Consider the following 20,269-nt stretch of genomic DNA (forward strand, 5'->3'; position numbering starts at 1 on the left):
GAAAGCCCTTGACCAAACAAGAGAGTTGCTGCCCTATTTATAGAAGAGAGAACTCAAGGAAGAAGGAGTTCTAGTCGTTGGACTAGTTCCAATGGCTAGAAATCTAGCCGTTGGGACTAGTCCTCCTTTAGACAATATAGAAAAAGAAAAAGGTAAAAATGGAAACAGAAAGTACAGAAAAAGGAAAAATACATAAAGAAAGGAAAAATTACATAAGTACCTAAGTACCCATATATATATAGTAGTTGACTAATATATATAATATACATATATATAGATATATATATATAGATCAGAATACATACATTCTAACACCCCCCTTCAAACTTACGGTGTGATAGCCGAAAGTTTGCCAAGAAGAAATTGAAACTTGGCAACAACAAAAGCCTTGGTAAAGAAATCGCCTAATTGATATTTAGATGGAACATAGGAGAGATCAATGTTTTTCTGAAGAAATTCTTCACGAACATAATGACAATCCATCTTGATATGCTTTGTTCTTTCGTGAAACGTGTCATTGCTAGCAATATAAATTGCACTCTTGTTGTCACAACAAAGCTTGATGAATTCCCATATCTTTCAATAAGCTTTTGAACCACACAATTTTCATTGTTGTAGATGCCCTTTCTTGATATCAGCTTCTGTTGATGATAGAGACACCTTATTTTGTTTCTTGCATCGTCAGGAAATTAACGAATTATCTAAAAACACAAAAAAACCAGTGGTGGATTGCCTATTATTGGGATCTCCACCCTAATCAGCATCTGTATAAGCAACTAATTCTAATGTAGAAGAGGAAGACAAAAAAAAGTCCTTTGTTGATTGTGTTTTTCACATAACGCACAATTCGCATGGCCGATCCTATGTGTACTGAAGTATGTCTTTGTTGGAATTAACCTATAACATGAACAACATGAGCAATATCTGGTCTGGTGATAGAGAGATAAGAGAGAGCACCAACAACTTGTCGAAAAAGAGTACGATTCTCTAATATCTCTCCATCATCAATCTTCATTTTTACTTCTAGAGCTTCTGGAGTGTCTACAATTTTGTTGTCTGAAATACCTGTTCTGTCAATTAACTCACTAGCAAACTTCATTTGTGAGAGAACATAGTCTTTTTTGCTATAGGCAACTTCAATTCCAAGAAAATATATTAGTCTTCCCCAATCAGTCATTTGAAAGCAATTCTTAAGAAATTGTTTTATCTCTATGACTCCTTTATCATTGCTAATTACCATATCATCAACATACAACAACAAAACAGTTATGCCTACAAAAGTGTTCTTCACAAACATGACAGTATCTGAATAGCAAGATTGAAAACCTTGATCAAACATAACACTGCTAAAACATAACACTGCTAAATTTATCAAACCAAGCCTTGGAAGCTTGTTTTAAACTATAAAGAGCTTTCTTAAGTCGTAACACTTTGTCCTGAGGTAGATTAAGTCTAGAAGGGGCACTCATGAAGACTTCTTCATTTAGCTTACCATTTAGAAAAACATTTTTAACATCCATTTGAAAAATAGACCATTGTTTAGTTGAAGCGACAACAATAAGAGCTCTAATAGAGGTCATACAAGCAACTGGAGCAAAAGTTTTTTCATAATCAATCTCATATTCTTGGGCATATCCTTTAGCAACAAGTCTAGCCTTATACCTTTTTAATGTCCCATCACTTCTAGTTTTGACTTTATAAATCTATTGACATCCTATGGTATTTTTCCCTATTGGTAGATAAATAATATCCTAAGTCTCATAGCTTTCGAGGGTTTTAAGCTTATGATTCATGGCTTCAATCCAATTTGAATTTTCTTTAGCCTCAAGGTAAGATGACGACTCATAAAAGGAATGATGCGCCATAAGACAAACTTGATATTTAGGAGAGAAAGACTCATATGAAATAAATCTTTGAGGATGCCTAATTTGTCTTTGGGACCTTGATTGGATTGATTAATTTCTTGTGTTGCATGACCTCTTCTCCTATAAGCAATAATATCTTTTGGAGGATTGATATTAGTAGGACTATCTTCTTTAACTTCTTCAACTTGTTCATCATCATCAGAATCATCATTATCAGCCTATAGAAAAACATAATCTTCTGGTTGCTTGGGCTCATTTTTAAAATCATCCTCATTTTCTAAAAAGATCACATTTCTAGTAACATGTCCTTTATCTCTTTCAATATCATAACATCTATAACCCTTTTGTGTTTCCGAGTACCCAATGAACACACAAGTTAATAGCTTTGGAGGAAAGTTTATAATCTTTGTTACTTAAAACAAAACATTTGCAGCCATAGAACTTAAGTGTTGTAATTAGGTCTAATATTGTGTAATTTTTCAAATGGAGAAATATGTTTCAACAGTTTGGTAGACATTCTATTAATCAAATAGGTTGATGTCAAAACAGCCTTAACCCAAAAGTTTTTAGGAATATTTTTGGATAAAAGAAGTTCTCTTGTGGTTTCAATAATGTGCCTATGTTTTCATTTAACCAATCTATTTTGTTGTGGAGTGTTTGGGCAGGATTTTTGATGTACAATGCCTTTATCTTTTAGAAATTGTTGAAATTCATTTGAAATAAATTCTCCTCCCGAATCACTTCTAAAAATTTTAATGTTGGAACCAAATTGAGTTTTGACCATGTTATAGAAACTTTTGAAGTTTGCAGCTTTTCAGTCTGAATTTTCTGAGCATGACTTGGGTCATCTAGGGAAGGAATAACATTGGGATTGGGAGTAGAGTTCTCACCACCAGTCACCTCATCTGTACGCACCCTTCGCCTAGAGTAAACCTGCCCAAACAAGTGATTACGTTCCTCTTCAGTCCCAGTAGAACACCCTTCATCCTTTTCATGCTCAAGCATCTCTACAACTGTTTGATTTCCTTCCTGCTTGTAATAAAAAAAATCTATGAATTGAATCTCTTGATTCTGAGAGTACTTTTCCCTTGACATAGACTTCTCCCCCTGAAGAGAATTCTCACAAAAGTAAGGAACATGTTCCAAGAAGGTGACATCCTTGGTAACATAAACTCGGCCAGTGGTAGGATCAAGGCACTTATACCCCTTTTGAGTAGGAGAATACTCAACAAAAACACCCTTAATCGACCTTGGATCAAGTATTTTAACATGAGGACTGTGATCATGAATAAAACAAACACATCCAAAGACACGAGGTGGAAGAAGAAAGGGTTGACGACTCCCTGGAAGCATAGAGTGGGGAGTCCGCCCATTTAGCACATGACTAGGCATAGGATTGATCAAATATGCACTAGTGAGAACAACATCACCCCAATATTGTTTTGGAAGATTCCTTTGAAACAAGAGGGCCCTGGGGACATTGAGTAACTGACGATTTTTCCTCTCAGCGACCCCATTTTGTGGAGGGGTATAGCTACAGGACGTCTCATGAACAATCCCCCTTTTCCGAAAGAAATCTTCAACAGATTGACACACATACTCACGAGCATTATCAGACCGAAAAGTCTTAACAGATCCGCCATATTGGGTTTACACAAGAACAAAGAAGGTCTCTATGACATGAGGCACTTCACTACGGTCTTTTAACAAGTATACAAAGGTGCTCCTAGAGAAATCATCAATAAAGGTTATAAAGTATTGAAAACCTTGACGGGTATAAATTCCAGAAGGACCCCACACATCAGAATGAATCAAAGAGGAAACTTCATTGGCATGACTGGTGGAATTAGGGTATGAAGCCCTAACATGTTTAGCAAATTGGCATACATCACAAGATATCATAGACATGTCTAAATTGGAACATAAATCAGGAAATAACTGTTTCAAAATTCCAAAAGGAAACAATTCCAAAATGAAGATGCCCAAGGCATTCATGCCAATACAAAAACAACTGACGACAATCCTTTCTTCTCTCCTCTGTTCTGCTGACAGCTGTCATGAGAGTGGTGGCCACATGGATGGGTAAACGATATAAACCTTCAGACACCAAACCAATCCCAATCCTCTTCCCTGTCACCAACTCCTGCAAGACACAGCGATTTGCATAAAATATGAGTTCACAATTCAGCTCTTTTGTAATTTTGCTAACAGACAAAAGGTTCAAGGGAAGATGAGGAACATGTAAGGCACCATGCACTAAGAATTTGTTTAACAAAGAAAGATTCACTTTCTTGCCACAGAGGTAAAGGAGCCATCGACAAGAGAAACACGTTTCTTCCCTGATGAGAGCTTATATTCGTGGAAGAGCTTAGGATTGCAAGTCATATGGTGGGTGGCACCACTGTCAACAATTCATTCTCCTATACAAGAATTACCTTTTTCTCCAGAGATGGCAAGAGCATGGTTAACCTTCACATCATCTGACGCTTCGGCCTAACCAACATCAATCCGACTTAAATAAGCCCGGAGCTCACGAATCTATTCAGCAGAGATAGAAGCTTTTCCTCCACTAGAGTTGGTAGTATCAGAAACAGACTTCTTCCCACTACAAGACCTCCCTTTACTATTCTTCTTTTCAGGATGCAGGTCCCAACAAAACTCCATGGTATGACCTGTTTTCTTGCAATGCGTACAGTATCGAGGAGGTCAGGCTGCTCCCATAGGGGCATGCTAACCAGAGCAGACCTTTCATTATATGAAGTATGATCCCCCTTTCTTCCACTTATAACAAGATGCCTTTGTTCTTCAGCTTCAACACGGGAGTAAACATCTTCAATACTACACAATTCTTTTGAGTTAAGAATTTGACTCCTTATACCTTCAAAGTCATCATTAAGTCTGGCTAAGAATAGGAAGACCCTATTCTCCTATTCTTTGGCTACATGACATACCTGGTCTTGAGGGCAGTTCCAAGCATCATCAGAATAATAGTCAAGTTCCTCCCATTTGGATTTCAAAGCTGCATAAAAGTCTGCCACAGAGAGATCCCCTTGCCGTAGTGCGTAGGGATCTTTCATCAGTTGATAAATTCGAACAATCTTCTTCTTCTGGCCATACATTTGTTCTAAGATAACCCACATATCTCTTGCGGTCCTCTTACGAAGGATGAGGGGTTGAATATCAGAGGATACAGAATTGACAATCCAAGTTTTTACTTGGTTGTCCTCAAGGAACCAAGTGTCCCAAGCAACACTAGGCCGGTTCAACTTTCCTCCCATTAACATAAGTAACTCGGCCTCGACCAGCAATCCCCATAGTGATAGCAACAGACCATTGAAGGTAGTTTTCTTTGGTAAGACGAATAGTAGTAACTTGAACTGGAATATTTTCAGTTCGAGAGGCCCCAACATCAGCGTGGTCAATATTGACCGTAGTCGAGGAAGATTCTGCCATAATCAAGAATCAGCGCTACAAAAAAAAAATCCCTGGTTACGCTGAGAGAGACTGGCGACGCTGGCGGTGCTGAAGGCAGCAGGTGCTGGGCAGAGCAGACAGATACACTGGCGGTGCTGACCAGTGCGGGAATGCTGGAAAGACGGTAACAGATCGTCTGGCAGCAAGAAGCAACGGCAGCAGGGCATTTGGCAAAATCACAACAGGAAGCACGGGAGGCCCTGGGCGATGCTCAACAAGGGGTCAATAGTGACTCATGAACGCTATCCAGCAGGACGAACGAAGGCAGAGCTCGAGCAAGAGGAGCACAACCCACACAGCAACAGAGAGCTCCGTCAGGCGCTGAGCAGAGGACGAAAAGAAGCTCGTGTCTCGTGAGAAGAAAAGGCGACAGAGCAGTCGGGCGTCAAGCGATGCTCAGGGCGACGGACAAGCAGGCGTCGGGCGACATTGAGAGCGATGGACGAGCAGGCGTCGAACAAGCAGGTGTCGTCCTGGTCAGCGGCAACAACAGTACTGCAGCAGGAGGTGGTCAACGACAACAACTCACTAGAACTTCATGGTGGCAAAGAGGGGCGACGGAGGATCTTCCCCAAATAGTGACGATACAATCCTTCCTCCAACTCGAGCACGGGTAAAAAAATTAGAACCAACTTGACTCTGATACCATGTAGAAACAATAAGAGCGGGAGAGCAATGAACAAACATTCAACTAGAGGAAAAAAAACCACGGGTGAGGAGGACTGGTGCCCACTAGCAACTAAACACTCTCTCTCATAAACTTTCATTCACACCCTGAAAATTAGGGTTACACAGGTTAAGAAGGGCCATAACAGTAACACGGGTTTGGGTCCAGATCCAGACCCGAATAGGAGACCCAAATGCACCATATGTCAACAACAATGATAACAAATAATTCTCCCTCTTCCTCCTTTATTTGTTCGGTTGAAATGTGGAGGTCTACAATGTTAGAATGTATGTATTCCTATCCATACATATATCTACATGCATGTATATTACATATATTAGTGTGCTAATATATGTCTTATATATATATATATATATATATATATATATATATATTAGGGTACCTAGATTGTGTATGTAATTTTCTCTTTCTTTTTTTACTTTTTCCTTTTTGTATTTTCTCTGTTCCACTTTTAACCTTTTGTTTTTAGCTTTTTAACTAGAAGAGGACTAGTCCCAATGGCTAGAATTCTAGCCGTTGGAACCAGTCCAACGACCAGAATTCCCTTCTCTTTATGTTACCTCAGCTATAAATAGTGTTGAGTTCTCTTGTTTAAGTTATGGCTTTTTAGCCTCTTCTTGTGTAACTTGTTGAGATTAATACATGTTTTCTTCTCTTTAAGTTTGAGGTTTATTGTATGTTACTTATTGAAATTGTTGGAAGCTTCAAGAGTATCTCTTGAAGCATTTGTCTTGTCAAGTGTTGGGTCTGATTTACATGGTATCAAAGCCTTGGTTTGGCTCTTCGACTTGGTGTCTTCAAATATTAAAAAATCAGCTCGTACTGCCCCTATGGCGCTGTGTAGCACACCAAATGTTTGAAATATTGCTGGCTGTGGTTTGGCACAAGAAGGTGTTGTTATTCTTGATGGTCCTTGGCAATTATTTCTTGTGGTTTCTTAGTGATCTTCGTGACGTTTTTGAGCTTATCGTATCAAGCTTCCTTGGCTGCTGAGATTGTATTTGTTTTCCTATTTTTGTTGTGATTTTTTCTTCACGTGGCAGCAAGCTTTTCCAAAACTTGTAAGTGGACTTTCCTTGTTGATTGTGTTCAATGGATGACAAAGTCTCTTCTCTTCTATTTTCTAAATTTTCGTCAACAAACTATATCCAATGGCCTAGAACTATGGAACACTTTATTCGTAGTAAAAGCCTTTGGGGACTAGTTGATGGAACAAAAATTGAACCACAACTAGTCTTAACGAAAGTTGTTGATGGAAGGGCTGTAGAATTGGATGGAACGGAGAAAGAAAAAGTTGTGGCTGAGTATAATAAGAAATGAGAAGAATGAAGTATAGGTCATAACAAGATTATCACATGAATATTGACTTGTGTTGACAATCCTACTAGTGGGCAGATTTCTAAATTAAATTCCACCCAAGAGACTTGGGAATATCAAAAGAAAAACCATACCATGAAAGATGTTGCTTATATGCATAATATCCAACTCAAGGTTCACAACCTTCAACAAGGAGATAGATCCATTAAAGATTTATGTGGCTGAAATGGATCAATTGTATGATGAATTAAGCATCTTTGAACCGCATTGAGTTGATGCACATGATCTCATACTTAGGGAAAAGCAAATCCAACGTGACAAATTTTATAAGTTTGTCATAGGCCTAAGACCCAAATTTAATGGTGTTAAAACCTCTTTGCTCCACCATTCTAAAACACCATCCTAGGAAAAGCTCGATATTTAGGAGAAAAAGACTCATATGAAATGAATCTTTGAGGAGGCCTAATGTGTCTTTGGGACCTCCTAAGATTGGATTAATTAGTTTCTTGGGTAGCATGGCCTCTTCTCCTATAACTATAATGTCTCTTGGAGGATTTGATATTAGTAGGACTATCATCTTTAACTGCTTGAATCATCATCATTATAATCCATCCATAGAAAAACATAATCTTCTAGTTGCTTGGGCTCATTCTTAAAACCATCTTCATTTTCCAAAAAGATCACATTTCTAGTAACATATACTTTATTTCTTTCAATATCATAACATCTATAACTCTTTCGTGTTTTTGAATACCCAATGAACACACAATTAATAGCTTTAGAGGAAAGCTTATCATCTTTGTTACTTAACACAAAGTATTTGCAGCCAAAGACCTTAAGTCTATTGTAATTAGGTCTAACATTGTGTAATTTTTCAAACTGAGAAATATGTTTCAAAAGTTTGGTAGGAATGTTTTTGGATAAAAAAAGTGCTCTTGTGGTTTCAATAATGTGCCTATGTTTTCGTTCAGCCACTCCGATTTGTTGTGGAGTGTTTGGGCAAGATTTTTGAGGTACAATGCCTTTATTTTTAGAAATTGTTGAAATTCATTTGAAATAAATTCTCCTCCCGAATCACTTCTAAAGTTTTTAATGTTGGTGCCAAATTGGGTTTTGATCATGTTATAGAAATTCTTGAAGTTTGCTAATACCTCCAATGTTTGAGAAAATAAACCCAAGTATGTCTAGAGAAATCATCAATAAAGATCACATAATACAATAATCCTCCTTTAGACATAATATAAGTGGGCCCAAATACACCCAAATGCACAAATTCAAAAGGCATTTGGGCAACAAGATTTCTATTATCAAAAGGTAAGACTTTCATTTCTGTCGAGTTTCTGAAACACAGTGGTCGTGTGTGGCCGACAGACGGTGCTTTTCTTGGCTGAGCCTTCCATCGTCGCTATTTTCCATCACTCGCCCCATCTTGCCGCCGCCGGTCTGCCGCTGCTACTCTTCGAGAAAGAAAGAGGGAAAGGGAGGGAAGAGCTAGGGCATCTTGCCGCAGCCGGTCTGCCACTGTTACTCTCCAAGAAGGAAAGAGGGAAAGGAAGGGAAGAGCTAGGGCATCTTGCTTCCGCCGGTCTGCTGCTGCTACTCTTTGAAAAAGAAAGAGGGAAAGGGAGGGAAGAGTTAGGGTTTTCAAGAGAGATTGGGGTCTTTTGCCCGCCGCCCCCAAATGGGTCTTTGGATATAAGTAATTAGAACTCAAATTTTAATGGATCGAGTTCTGGATCTAATAAGAGTCGGACTCACAAACACAGAACAGATCAGAGCATGCTATCTAAATGAAGTCATGTTAAGGCAACTTCAGATTTTAGCAATAGATCCAATCTTGGCCTAAAACTCGAGCATCATTGTCTAAAAACCAGATCTCAGATATATTTTTAGATAAGAGCGCCAAACGAGTTGGATCTTATATATATATGTGTGTGAATATGTTATACCGGTCTGAATATATATTTTTTGATATATTTATAAATATATATATATATATGTGTGTGTGTGTGTGTGTGTGTGTGTGTGTGTGTGTGTGTGCACGGCCGTACCCCCGCACCCAAGTTTTTTTAAAGTGATCCGTACCCGTACCCGCACCAGTACCCATGTGACATAGGAGAGTAGCTACTCTGTTTATAGAAGAAAGAACACAAGGAATAAGGAGTTCTAGTCGTTGGACTAGTTCCAACAGCTAGAAATCTGGCCGTTGGGAGTTGGGACTAGTCCTCCTTTATACCATATAGAAAAAGAAAAGGGTAAAAATGAAAAACAGAAAATACAAAAAAAGGAAAAATACATAAAGAAAGGAAAAATTACATAAGTACCTAATATAGAGACAGTGAATAAAGTGTGTCAATACATGCATCAACCACTCAAGAAGCATTGGGAATGAGTGAAGAGAATTCTCCAGTACCTCAATGGAACGTCACACTTCACTCTAAAAATCATTAAAGGAGCTATGTCCTTAATTTACAAGCATTCACCGATGCCGATTGGGCCGGAAGCATAGAAGTCGGAAATCTAATGAGGGGTTCATCACTTGGGAGACAATGCTATTTCATGGGCATCTAAGAAGCAGCGAACTGTGGTGCACTCTAGTACTGAGGCAGAATACAAGACTCTTACTGGAGCTGCTGCTAAATTGTTGTGGTTGCAGCGCTTCTCAAGCAGTTGGATTGTCAGCCGAGAACTGCTCCAACCCTACGGTGTGATAATCTAAGCGTGCTCTGTATCTCGCCTCGAATCCTATGTTTCATGCTTGAAGCCTCGAACCAAACATGTGGAAATAGACTTCCACTTCGTCCGGGATCATGTGAAGAAAGGAGATATTTTGCTTGAGTTTATTAGAACAGCAAACCAAGTTCCCAATGGATATACAAAGCCTCTTGGAACCAGGCAGTTTGAAAAATTTAGATCCAATCTGTGTGTCAGTGAACCGATGCTCAAATTGAGGGGGAATGATAAGATGAACAGCTCAGATGAGTGGTTTAGATAACAAAAAGTGTTCGTTCAGTTCTGTAATAGTTTAACATGTGTTATTTCAGTTCTGTATTAGTTTAGATAAATACATGTGTCACTGCAGTTCTGTAACCAGTTATACACGTGATTATCTCTTGTCTATATTTTGTAACCTGTTATACACGTGGTTATCTCTTGTCTATCAGTTATTGTAACCACAATGTATACCAGTCTTTGTAACTGCAGACGCAAAGATATTAATGGAGATCAGGGGCATGGAGATCAGGGGCTCAAATGAATGATGATTTGCTTGAGCCCATAGCCATTAGTTTCTCAAAAAGTCCATAAAACTTTCAGCCCACCAGCATCATGTCAACAATATAAGTCTATGGCAGCTGCCACTATGGAATTACATGGATTAGACATTTGCTAGTGCAACTAGCAGTCCCCATTTTGAGTTCACCTTTACTTGCAACAATCAAGGTGCTATACAAATTGCCTTCAATCTAATCTAGCACTGATGGACCCAACATATTGAGATTGATCAACATTTTATCATATAAACGTTTGAAGACAATAAGATTAACCCTCATTAAGTGCATATTAATAACTAAGTAGCTGATTTGTTCGCTAAAGGCTTTTTGAAAAAATAAGTTCCCCATAGTTGAAATCCAAATAAAATTTGAGGAGGGTTGTTAATATTAAGACGTATTGACATAATAGTCCCTTGTAAAATAACTCATTTGATTTATACTGAAACAAGATGAGGTCATGACCCTTGAGTTAGGTTTTTGTGGCTGCTGCAGCCTCTATATCTTCTCTCCCAACTTTTTATCTTTGTTTTCTGTTCAAGGTGGATTCTGTATGATCTTTCAGATGTCTAACATAAATAAAGCTTTCATTTCTAATATTTTGAGTTATCCTTGGTGAGTTTGTTGAGAACCTCTGTTTTTATATAAGCATCATCCTCCTCTTGATCTGTATAATCTTTCAGATGTCATAAATAAAGCTTTCATTTCTAATATTTTGAGTTATCCTTGGTGAGTTTGTTGAGAACCTCTGTTTTTATATAAGCATCCTCCTCCTCTTGAAGAATATTTTTTGAGCATGACTCAAACTCAACTGCTTTACATGGTATCGGAGGTCTGATGCCCATTATTCCAGATTTCTCTTAAGCTCATGACACATGTCCATGTGTTCATGGAATGTGGCGTATTAGTCTTCCTCTCAAACAAGTTCAAATTACAAAAGTCTTTACTCTTAGTATTGAGAGATCATCCCACCAGAAAATAGTAGTGGTCAAAGATACTTGAACTTGTCTATCCTTCAAGTGCAATGGCATTAATTACAGAGTCAAGATCAAAGCTTGAAGACAAACTTCAAGGTCAAGGCTTTTGGCGCATTGCTCAAATTACTACACCAGTACACCCAGTCTCTAGCCTAAACTGCATAAGCTAAATTTGATTTTCCTAAAAGAACTTGAAGGAAAAGAAGAACAAGAAAAAAAGGCAACTGAAAATTACTGTAAAATATTATAAGATTGAAATACAAATGAAAAAATTAAATTTGGGTTCTTAGTAGCATAGAAATGGACAGCTATGCAAATGTTACTACATAGCAAGGCTTGTGAAGTTCGGGAATTTTTTAGAGGAATATACCATGAAAGTGATTATGTTCACATATATTTACAGCTGACAACTATCTTATCGTTGGTACTTTAAAGAGCTTCATAGCCAAAATCTAAATCCGCAGATTTCAATGGTTAAATATCTATCAGGTAGAACACATCTAAATAACACTACCTTGTTTCCAGCGAACTTAAGCATATCCAAAGCTGAATTAAACCAGAGTAGCCTTGGTTAGATAAACAAAGACCATAATTATGACAACTGCAATGGGAGTACAAGATAAGCTCAAATTGCAATTAGAAGACAAAACAAGAAGTTAAACCCATTTTCATGAGAAAATCTATAATGCATTAGCATGCAAGATAAAGGATGAAAAGTATAAGTGCACTAACCAGTTGTTGGTGGCTTGAGTTCTCCACCAGCAGCATACTTACCCATAACCCCACCACACCTAATCATTTCAGGAGGAAAAAGGGAGAAAGAAAAAGAAATTGATTGAGTTCTAGAACGTATACAAAATAAGGAACACACTCAACATCTACAAAAGTAAGAAAACTCTCACAATCTCATAATAGTTGAAAAAACTGCCAGCAAGTTAGATATCCAAAGTACATTCAACAAATACAATTTTCCAACAAAGTTTTAATGATTTCCAAATAAGTCACAAATTTGAAATTACAGATGCAGACATCCTAATTAAACCAAATGTTTCCAGATGAAGCTAATTAGGATATGCAAGCTAACCATAGAGGCCAATGTAGTGGATCTATGTGCAACTTTTCTTATGTTTCTTCACAGGAAATATTTTTCATCTTGTGCAAAGCGGCCCTTTCTATGCATAATGGCATAAAACCTGAAAGAACATATCACCTGCTATGGGCTTTGAGTTTATGGTAGAGGTACTGCTGCGGTACCTGAACTAAAGCTTATCAAGATAGTAGATGAAGCTGAAAATCCTTGACTAAGAAAAAAGGAAGAAAGCCTGAAATCAATGTTATCCATATCAGGTATCGTATAGGTTTAAAGACTCCAAGAAACGTGGGAGGGAGAGATTTTGCCCATTTTCATAAAAAATAACTGAGGATTCATCGATTTGGAAGATAGTATCGTTGAATCATGAAAGATGATAACTATATGTTTTGGACTTATGAAATTGTGATGTAATCTACATCCCAAGACTCCAAGTCCTAAGACTCTAAGTCCTAAGGTTCTATAAAAATTTCAAGTTTAAAATTGTGATGGATGTTTATTATGTTATTTGGAATATCTGATTTCTTATTTTTGAATGTGTTGTTGATACACATGAATGTTCCTTATGTATGATGGTCTTTTTTATATTCGAATACATTTTTCTTTATTTCTGATTTTTTGTTTATTTTTTCGGATCTTTTATGATTTTTCTCTATTTTTTCTGATTTTTTAATATTTTTTAGATTAAAAATTAATTTTATGATACACTACACTACATTTGCGATACGTTATGATATGGCATATAGGTCGGCCCGACCAATATGCGTTACGCTACACCTTTTACAACATTGCCTGAAATACTAAATCAAGGAGCATGGTATATCAGAGCCTAAAATTATTAGAATTCTTCCATAGATCATTGTTACTATAGAGAAAAGGGCCACTGCCCTTATCTTGAAATTTCACAAAACCAAGCATACACCTCAACAGGTATGTCTCATAAGTTCTATCTCTAAAATGAAGCCCAGTCTTTAACAAGGAGATATGTCCGAGATATGTCCATAAGGGAGGGGATTTTCAAATTACAATCCATTTGGGCTGAGTTGGCGATTCTTGGCCTAAATGCCACGGATTGAAATTGAGCAAAAGCAACAGAAAGAAAAACTCTTCAGTTTCCTCAACAGGCATAAACCCAAACTGAGAAGACAAGGTCTGCCGACCCCACCTACTTATCTTCCTTTATTGCTCCACTTGAAGACATCCTGACGAAACAAAATGAAGAATAGACGGGGTTTGGAATGAGGAAAGGAGGTTATGTGTCTTCACCATGTCAACATCTTCAGGAAAATCAAATTTGAAGAAGGAGGTCTTGCAGGATCACTACCAAGAAGCAACATCAATGCTTACGAACCTCCACATTTCAACAATACTTAAAGCTCAAAGCAAACGAGGAAAATAAAATTATTTATCATTTTTACAAAGAACTAGAACATATCAAACTCATTACCCAAATGGAAGATGTCGGAATTTCAACTACCCTTCAGCCCAACAAGAAGGAAGAATCATCTACAGGCTACAGCCTTTGGAGCTATCGTTAATTATGTTGGTGACTGACGCCATTCCTTGGAGTTGACAAAGACCGAAAAGGAAATTCATAATAGGTTGGCGACTAGTGATGGTGATTTGTATGATGATGCCACTCGATATTGCACTTTGGATGACATGTTGCAACATCTAATCCTTATTCATCTTCACATTGTTCAGCGAATCTTACACCAAACAGATTTCAGTTTCTTCTTGACAAACTTTTAGTGACAATACTGTAAGTTTGAAGATGTAAGCTTTTATGTAAATACTCATAACTGTCATATATTTCTGTTTCTATGTAGTAAGTACATATTTCTATGTGTTTAGTACTGATCAAATATATGATTTTCACATGCACACACACACACACATATATATATAAAATTTTGTACATAGGGTTTTCTTATAATTTTGTATTCATTTTCTCTTCTTTTTTACTTTTTTTTGGTAATTTTTCCTGTTTCATTTTTACACAGGATTGATCAGCTGTAAGAGCCATTGTGCTCTTCAACAGCTAGAAATCTAGCATTGGAGACCCCAACAGCTCCTTGATTGACCTTTTCAAGGGCCACTTTGACCCTCACATGTGCTTCTTTTGAAGCTTTTTCCAGGTACTTTCATGCAGTTTTAGTGCCTTAATGCACTTTCTTTGAGTGTTTCTTCTTGTGTTATCACAAGAGGGTGGCATGCTGTATTGAAGAACCAACAAAGTAACTGATAGATTGGCTGAGAAAGCAGAATGTGGAAACACGTGATCAGTAGTAGCAGATGAGAACATGTTGAAGAATTAGAAATCTGCTTACCATCGAAAATAGTCACTTTGTATACCAAGTGGTGCAGCAAGCAAGATATCAGTAATCCATGGAGTTAACGGCCTCAATGGCTTCCTCTCATGCTCAAGGGGATGAACGTCCTCTTTTTTATGCCTATTACTGGTTGATGCTTGATAACCACTGCTGCTCCGTTCACTTTCACCACTTTGTTTTTCAACCTTATAAATTGGGCGATTATAATGGCTCAATACCCTTAAGATTTCTCCACATGCCAGAGCCCATCGCTCCAAGTAATCATTCTAAAGATAGGAAAAGTAGTTAGTAATTAACATAATTATCTCCAGGGATACTACACAATCAGAGCAACATAAAGGATGTATCTGAAAAAGAGCTGAAATATCCATAATAAAGTGAGATCATTCACATTTTTGTATCAGCAAGTAGAGCTCATACCTCACATTTTGGGCTGAATAATGAAATGAAAGAACTAAAAGGTGGGTCATTCTTATCATACAGCAGCGTGCCATCAATAATACAAGAAAGTATTGGGTGAATAACAGTGTGCCCATGCTCTGGATGGTGCAGTACAAAAGTTGCTGAAAAGGAAATACAAGAATTAGTCCACAGGGCAGTTGAAATTAAATATAAGACAACCTTCCTGAAATCTACTACATATAAATTTAAAATATAGTGAAAACATCATGGTGATATTTTTTCATTGCATTACCCAACACATTATCTAAGAGGCAAACTTCTTTGCTAGGGTAGCGCTTCCGAATCATCTGGTTCATGGCCCACAAAAACAGGTCAACAGTAAACAAGCTGTCGAAAAATGTGGCAAAACATGAACACTCTAAGGAAATTATGCCACACTTTCTGATGCAAAGTAGAGAAAAAATTAATCATACCTCATCAACCTCATCAGGAAACCTCTCCGAAGTAAACTGACCAAAATACTCAACATAAGCCATAATTTGTGCCTGAAGTGTGAAACCATGTTATGTTTAAAAGAAGAACTTAAATGATAAAAGTCCAATTAAGAATATAAGTAACCTACCAAGTTATCAATGTTTGTGTAGCCTTGTCATGCTCCTAGTTATTTAAATGAGAAGTATCTAAGTACAATTTTCTAATGGATGCGCTATAACCATCTAAACAGAGCCATAACTGTAGATTGACTAATATAATATAGACCCACACACACACACACACACAGACATTAAGTCACATGGACTTGCCAAATCAGGCACTGCTGTCTGCTTGGGTGTGGATGCAACTATGGGTTGGGTGTGGGTGTGGTGATAGTGCAGCTCCCATCTCGGCCAATGAAAATCCGGTGCAGTCAACAACACCAGACCAGACAAGTTTCATTCAAGACTTTGTGCTCACCGGACTCAAGTCAACAGCAAGTTGGGTGTGGTCTGACTGTGTGGAGTCTAAGTCTGACCCCATTTCATTCTAAAAAACGAAAGACACCCTACCAGCCTAGGGTTTGAAGGCATCATCCCCAATTCTTCTCCCCCTCCTGCCATATCATTTCCTCCCTCTCTTTCTCAGCTCTTCTTCCCATCTCTGTTCAGCAACAGTGACAGATCGACAAGGTGGATACACTCAGCTTCTCTCTCTTCTGTCTCCAAACTTTCCTTTCCACTAGCAGAGACCAAAGTAAAAAACGCAAGACAATGACAAAGAACCATACACTTCCTGTGATCGGCAGCTCAGAAATCAATCTGTTTCTGCCATTTCGCAAGTCACAAATGGCATTTAGCACCCTCGGGTGCCCATCTTAGGTGCTCACTTTCTCACACGGGCATCAACCTCTCTCTCCAACTGTCAAGCAGCATCTCATGGTTTCACACTTCAGGCAAAAGTTATGGCATCTCTCACAGGCATCAACCCTCTCCCAAGTCCCACCGCAACTTCATGCCTGCAATCTTAATAGTCTTCTTAGGGTCTTGAAGGACCTATTTTTGCTTTCCAATTTCAACAACGTAGCCTGCAACCCTCCATGCATCTCTTTCCAACCAACATCTCTCTCCACCAACCTCCCTCTCCCATTGCAACCTCACTGTAGGGAAGTTGAATGCCAAATGGTTTAAGCCTTTACTTTGCTTGCCGTGGTATACATATTTAATGTGTTTTACATAATGTGAATATGAGTTAGTACATAACCGTCCTTGTAATCTGTCTTACAAATATTCTTAATATAACCTGTTTATCTAGTATGTCTTATTTTAGGTTTTTTAGCTTTAATTTGTTTGCCAGTGAACCTTCCCTACAATTTATGTACACTGTTTCACAAAGATATATTGTTCATATATAATCTGTCTTCATATCTAGTCTGTCTTTATATATTCTTCTTTATAGAATGTTTTTACCTTTTATGTACACTGTCTTATATAATGTGCTTCATTAATATAAACATCTTGTAATCTGGTATTCTAGCTTTAATTTGCTAATTGCCATGCACCTGTTTTAGCTTTTAGTATATATACCTTTATTATATAATATGTTCCACGTGTGTGCATGTGTGTGTTTTAACTGCTTTTTGGTACTGATTGATTGTTTACTATTAATCTTTTAGATAACTGATTTAATTCTTATTGTTTTTTATGTTTAATCTGTTTGTCAGTGAACCTTCTTTATAATTTACGTAAACTGTTTTACAAAGATACATTTTATATATAAGCCGTCCTCATATCTAGTCTGTCTTTATATAATATTCATTATAGAATGTTTTATCTTGTATGTACACTTTCTTATATAATGTTCTTTGTTAACATAATCTTCTTGTAATCTGGTATTCTAGCTTTTATTTGCTAATTTCCATGAACCTGTTGTAGCTTTTATTATATATGATTTTATTATATATTACTTTTTCATATGTGTGTGTGTGTGTGTGTGTTAACTGCTTTTTTTATATAATTTTTTTTAATAGTTGATTTAATTTTTATTGTTACGAGTCTATGTTTCTAATTTCCTCATTTGAATGTCTTATTTATAATATTATGAAGTATGAAGGTACAAATTGCAACATGGCAGAAAAAGGAAAAGAAAAGCAGGTTGCATCAGACTCTGTTTCAGGAACCTCTTATAGTGTCAAAACATTAGCATTTCAAAGTTTGCCTCCCAGGCTGATGCAATAGAAAGTAAAAAGTGTAGTTTCAAAGGATGCATTTAATGGTGGTGGAAATGTGCACTTTGTCTGTATTTTCTGAAATGCTTCTTATCTTGGAGCTGAATGCACATATACACATGCCAAATCTGAATTGCAGAAGAAGAACAAAAGGAAGAAGAGGATAACTATCCCATTAACATAAGGTCAGAAGAGTAAGCAAGCAAACCTGGTGTTGTTGCTCATCCGAGGGAGGAGGCCAGAAGAGGGATGAGTATTGAAGGCCATCTATCCACCTTTTATGTACACTGGACATTGCACCCTCCTAAAACCAAAATCGTCTCAAAGAGAAAATCAAACAATGAAGCAACACTGAACCGTGGCTTTGTGTTCTAGATCACCCATTGTCACAATAAATGACTCCAAATTTCAACATTTTCAATCAGGCTCTCTCACATCTTCAAGAGAACAACTCATAAAGCAAATAACTCTCTATGGCATTCCTCCACTACTTATCACTTAATAATATTTAAGCTTCGAACACCTTTTCTGCTTCACTATAGCAACCTTCAAGTCAAATTTTGGTCTTCAAGGCTTCCCAAATTTGCCTTTGACTGACTTCAGAACTATCACGATCACAAAAGAAGATACAGTGAGGAAAAAAAATAGAACGGAACGACTCAGCGTCAGCAGATATATTACAAAGAAATATCTAAATGTTATGCTCAAGACCTGCAAGGCATCCTCCATTTGACATTAAAACCCATCTATATGATCACAAGAAAACAAAAAGCCATCTTCGAGTCAACAACACTTAAGGGCTTATAATTTCCGAAAGTTGGCAAGAGAAAGGATCGTATTTAGATGAAAGTAACAAACAGAACTAATTTCTGGAAAAGGAAACCAAGTAAATCTAGGAGAACCACGAAAAGATAAGAAAATAGTGTTTGCAAAGAAACGCGGTCCTCTTTCTTCCGTGTAAACTTCAAGATTTTGATGTTTTGGATTTAAGTAAAATCGTGAAAAGGTGAATCACAACTCACCTTCAAAACTGCAACCTCATTTCAAGTCGCCCACTTTTACATTGTCTTCTTCAAGCAGAAAAAGGAGATAAAGAAACCGACGGAAAATATACAATGAAGAGTAATAAAGGGATGAAATAAGCTAAGGGAAATTTATAAAACACTTAGAGAGAGAGAGAGAGAGAGAGAGAGAGAGCTGGTCCTTAATCAACTGAGGGACTGGCAGATATTTCTGAACAACAATGACGAAAGGCATCTAAATCTCATTTTCTATCTCTTTAACAGTAACCAATAAACACGAACACATAACTCGTGATTCTCCACACTAGCACCAATTACATCAAACAAAAAAGAAACAGAATTCAATCAGAAAAAAATCGCAAAGAAAGAAGAGAAAAATTCACTCCTACCTCTGAAAAGGCTCGCTTCTTGCTCTCCTCCTTCCTTTCTCCCTCCGGAACAAATCGCACTAGGGTTTCAACTTTCAGAGCTTCCTCTCTTTCCCCATCGCTCGCTCACGGATATAGGTAACGTTACCAAATAAGAAAAAGCCATGAAGAGAAATGAGAAGGTTTTGTCAGCGTCCTAGACTCCCATTCCGTAGCTCATTCTCGTTATCGCCGGCATTTATTTACCGAGCTTTGCACTTTTCCCCTTACAGATACACATACACACACACGCCACTCTCTCTCTGTTTCTTTTGCTGTAACTCGCGCTCTTTTCATCGCCCCTGTTTTGATTCGGTAGGGATGGAAATCATTCGGGAGCGTGGCATTCACCCAAGCTGGCGATCTCTGCGGCTGACGTGGCGTAGATATTTCGGGGTGCCATGAGGGGGGCCACCCGCCCCCCATCATCATGCATCCCATGGCGGAATGTGCCCCATGATGCCATGCAGGAGGTGCATGCACTTGCTTGGACGCCCGCGTGGCTTCGGATAAGGGCCGTTTCCGCGCCCCCCCCCCCCCGACTCTGTCCACCCACCGTTTGCAAATCCCGGCGCTCGCGACGCAATTGGACATAAATAGTTATCCGACTCCGGCGAATGCTTGTTTCCGTTGGATCTAAAATTTTGTGACGTCTTTTTGTTTATTTATGCAAAATTTTGCCACAAAGGATGTTAACTAAAATAATCAAGCACTTAAAAGACAA

At 37.8% G+C, this 20,269-nt stretch overlaps 1 protein-coding gene across 4 annotated transcripts in view; it reads right to left on the reverse strand.

Moving 5' to 3' along the window:
• LOC116246362 (protein GIGANTEA-like) overlaps positions 1 to 20,055 on the reverse strand; it is a 41,781-nt gene extending 21,726 nt beyond the window's left edge. The window contains exons 1-7 of one of the 4 annotated variants that reach the window (XM_031618215.2): positions 19,528 to 20,055; positions 18,325 to 18,721; positions 15,889 to 15,960; positions 15,708 to 15,802; positions 15,434 to 15,576; positions 15,011 to 15,279; positions 12,323 to 12,381 (exon numbers count right to left, since the gene is read on the reverse strand). In XM_031618215.2, coding sequence (XP_031474075.1) covers positions 12,323 to 12,381; positions 15,011 to 15,279; positions 15,434 to 15,576; positions 15,708 to 15,802; positions 15,889 to 15,960; positions 18,325 to 18,383 — 697 coding nt within the window. In that variant the 5' untranslated portion in view covers positions 18,384 to 18,721; positions 19,528 to 20,055. The remainder of the gene's footprint in view (positions 1 to 12,322; positions 12,382 to 15,010; positions 15,280 to 15,433; positions 15,577 to 15,707; positions 15,803 to 15,888; positions 15,961 to 18,324; positions 18,722 to 19,527) is intronic. The other 3 variants (XM_031618213.2, XM_031618214.2, XM_031618216.2) reach the window with 3 other exon arrangements.
• Positions 20,056 to 20,269: the final 214 nt, after the last annotated feature.

The sequence above is a fragment of the Nymphaea colorata genome, chromosome 1 (genome assembly GCF_008831285.2).
Source record: "Nymphaea colorata isolate Beijing-Zhang1983 chromosome 1, ASM883128v2, whole genome shotgun sequence".
Lineage (NCBI taxonomy): Eukaryota > Viridiplantae > Streptophyta > Magnoliopsida > Nymphaeales > Nymphaeaceae > Nymphaea > Nymphaea colorata.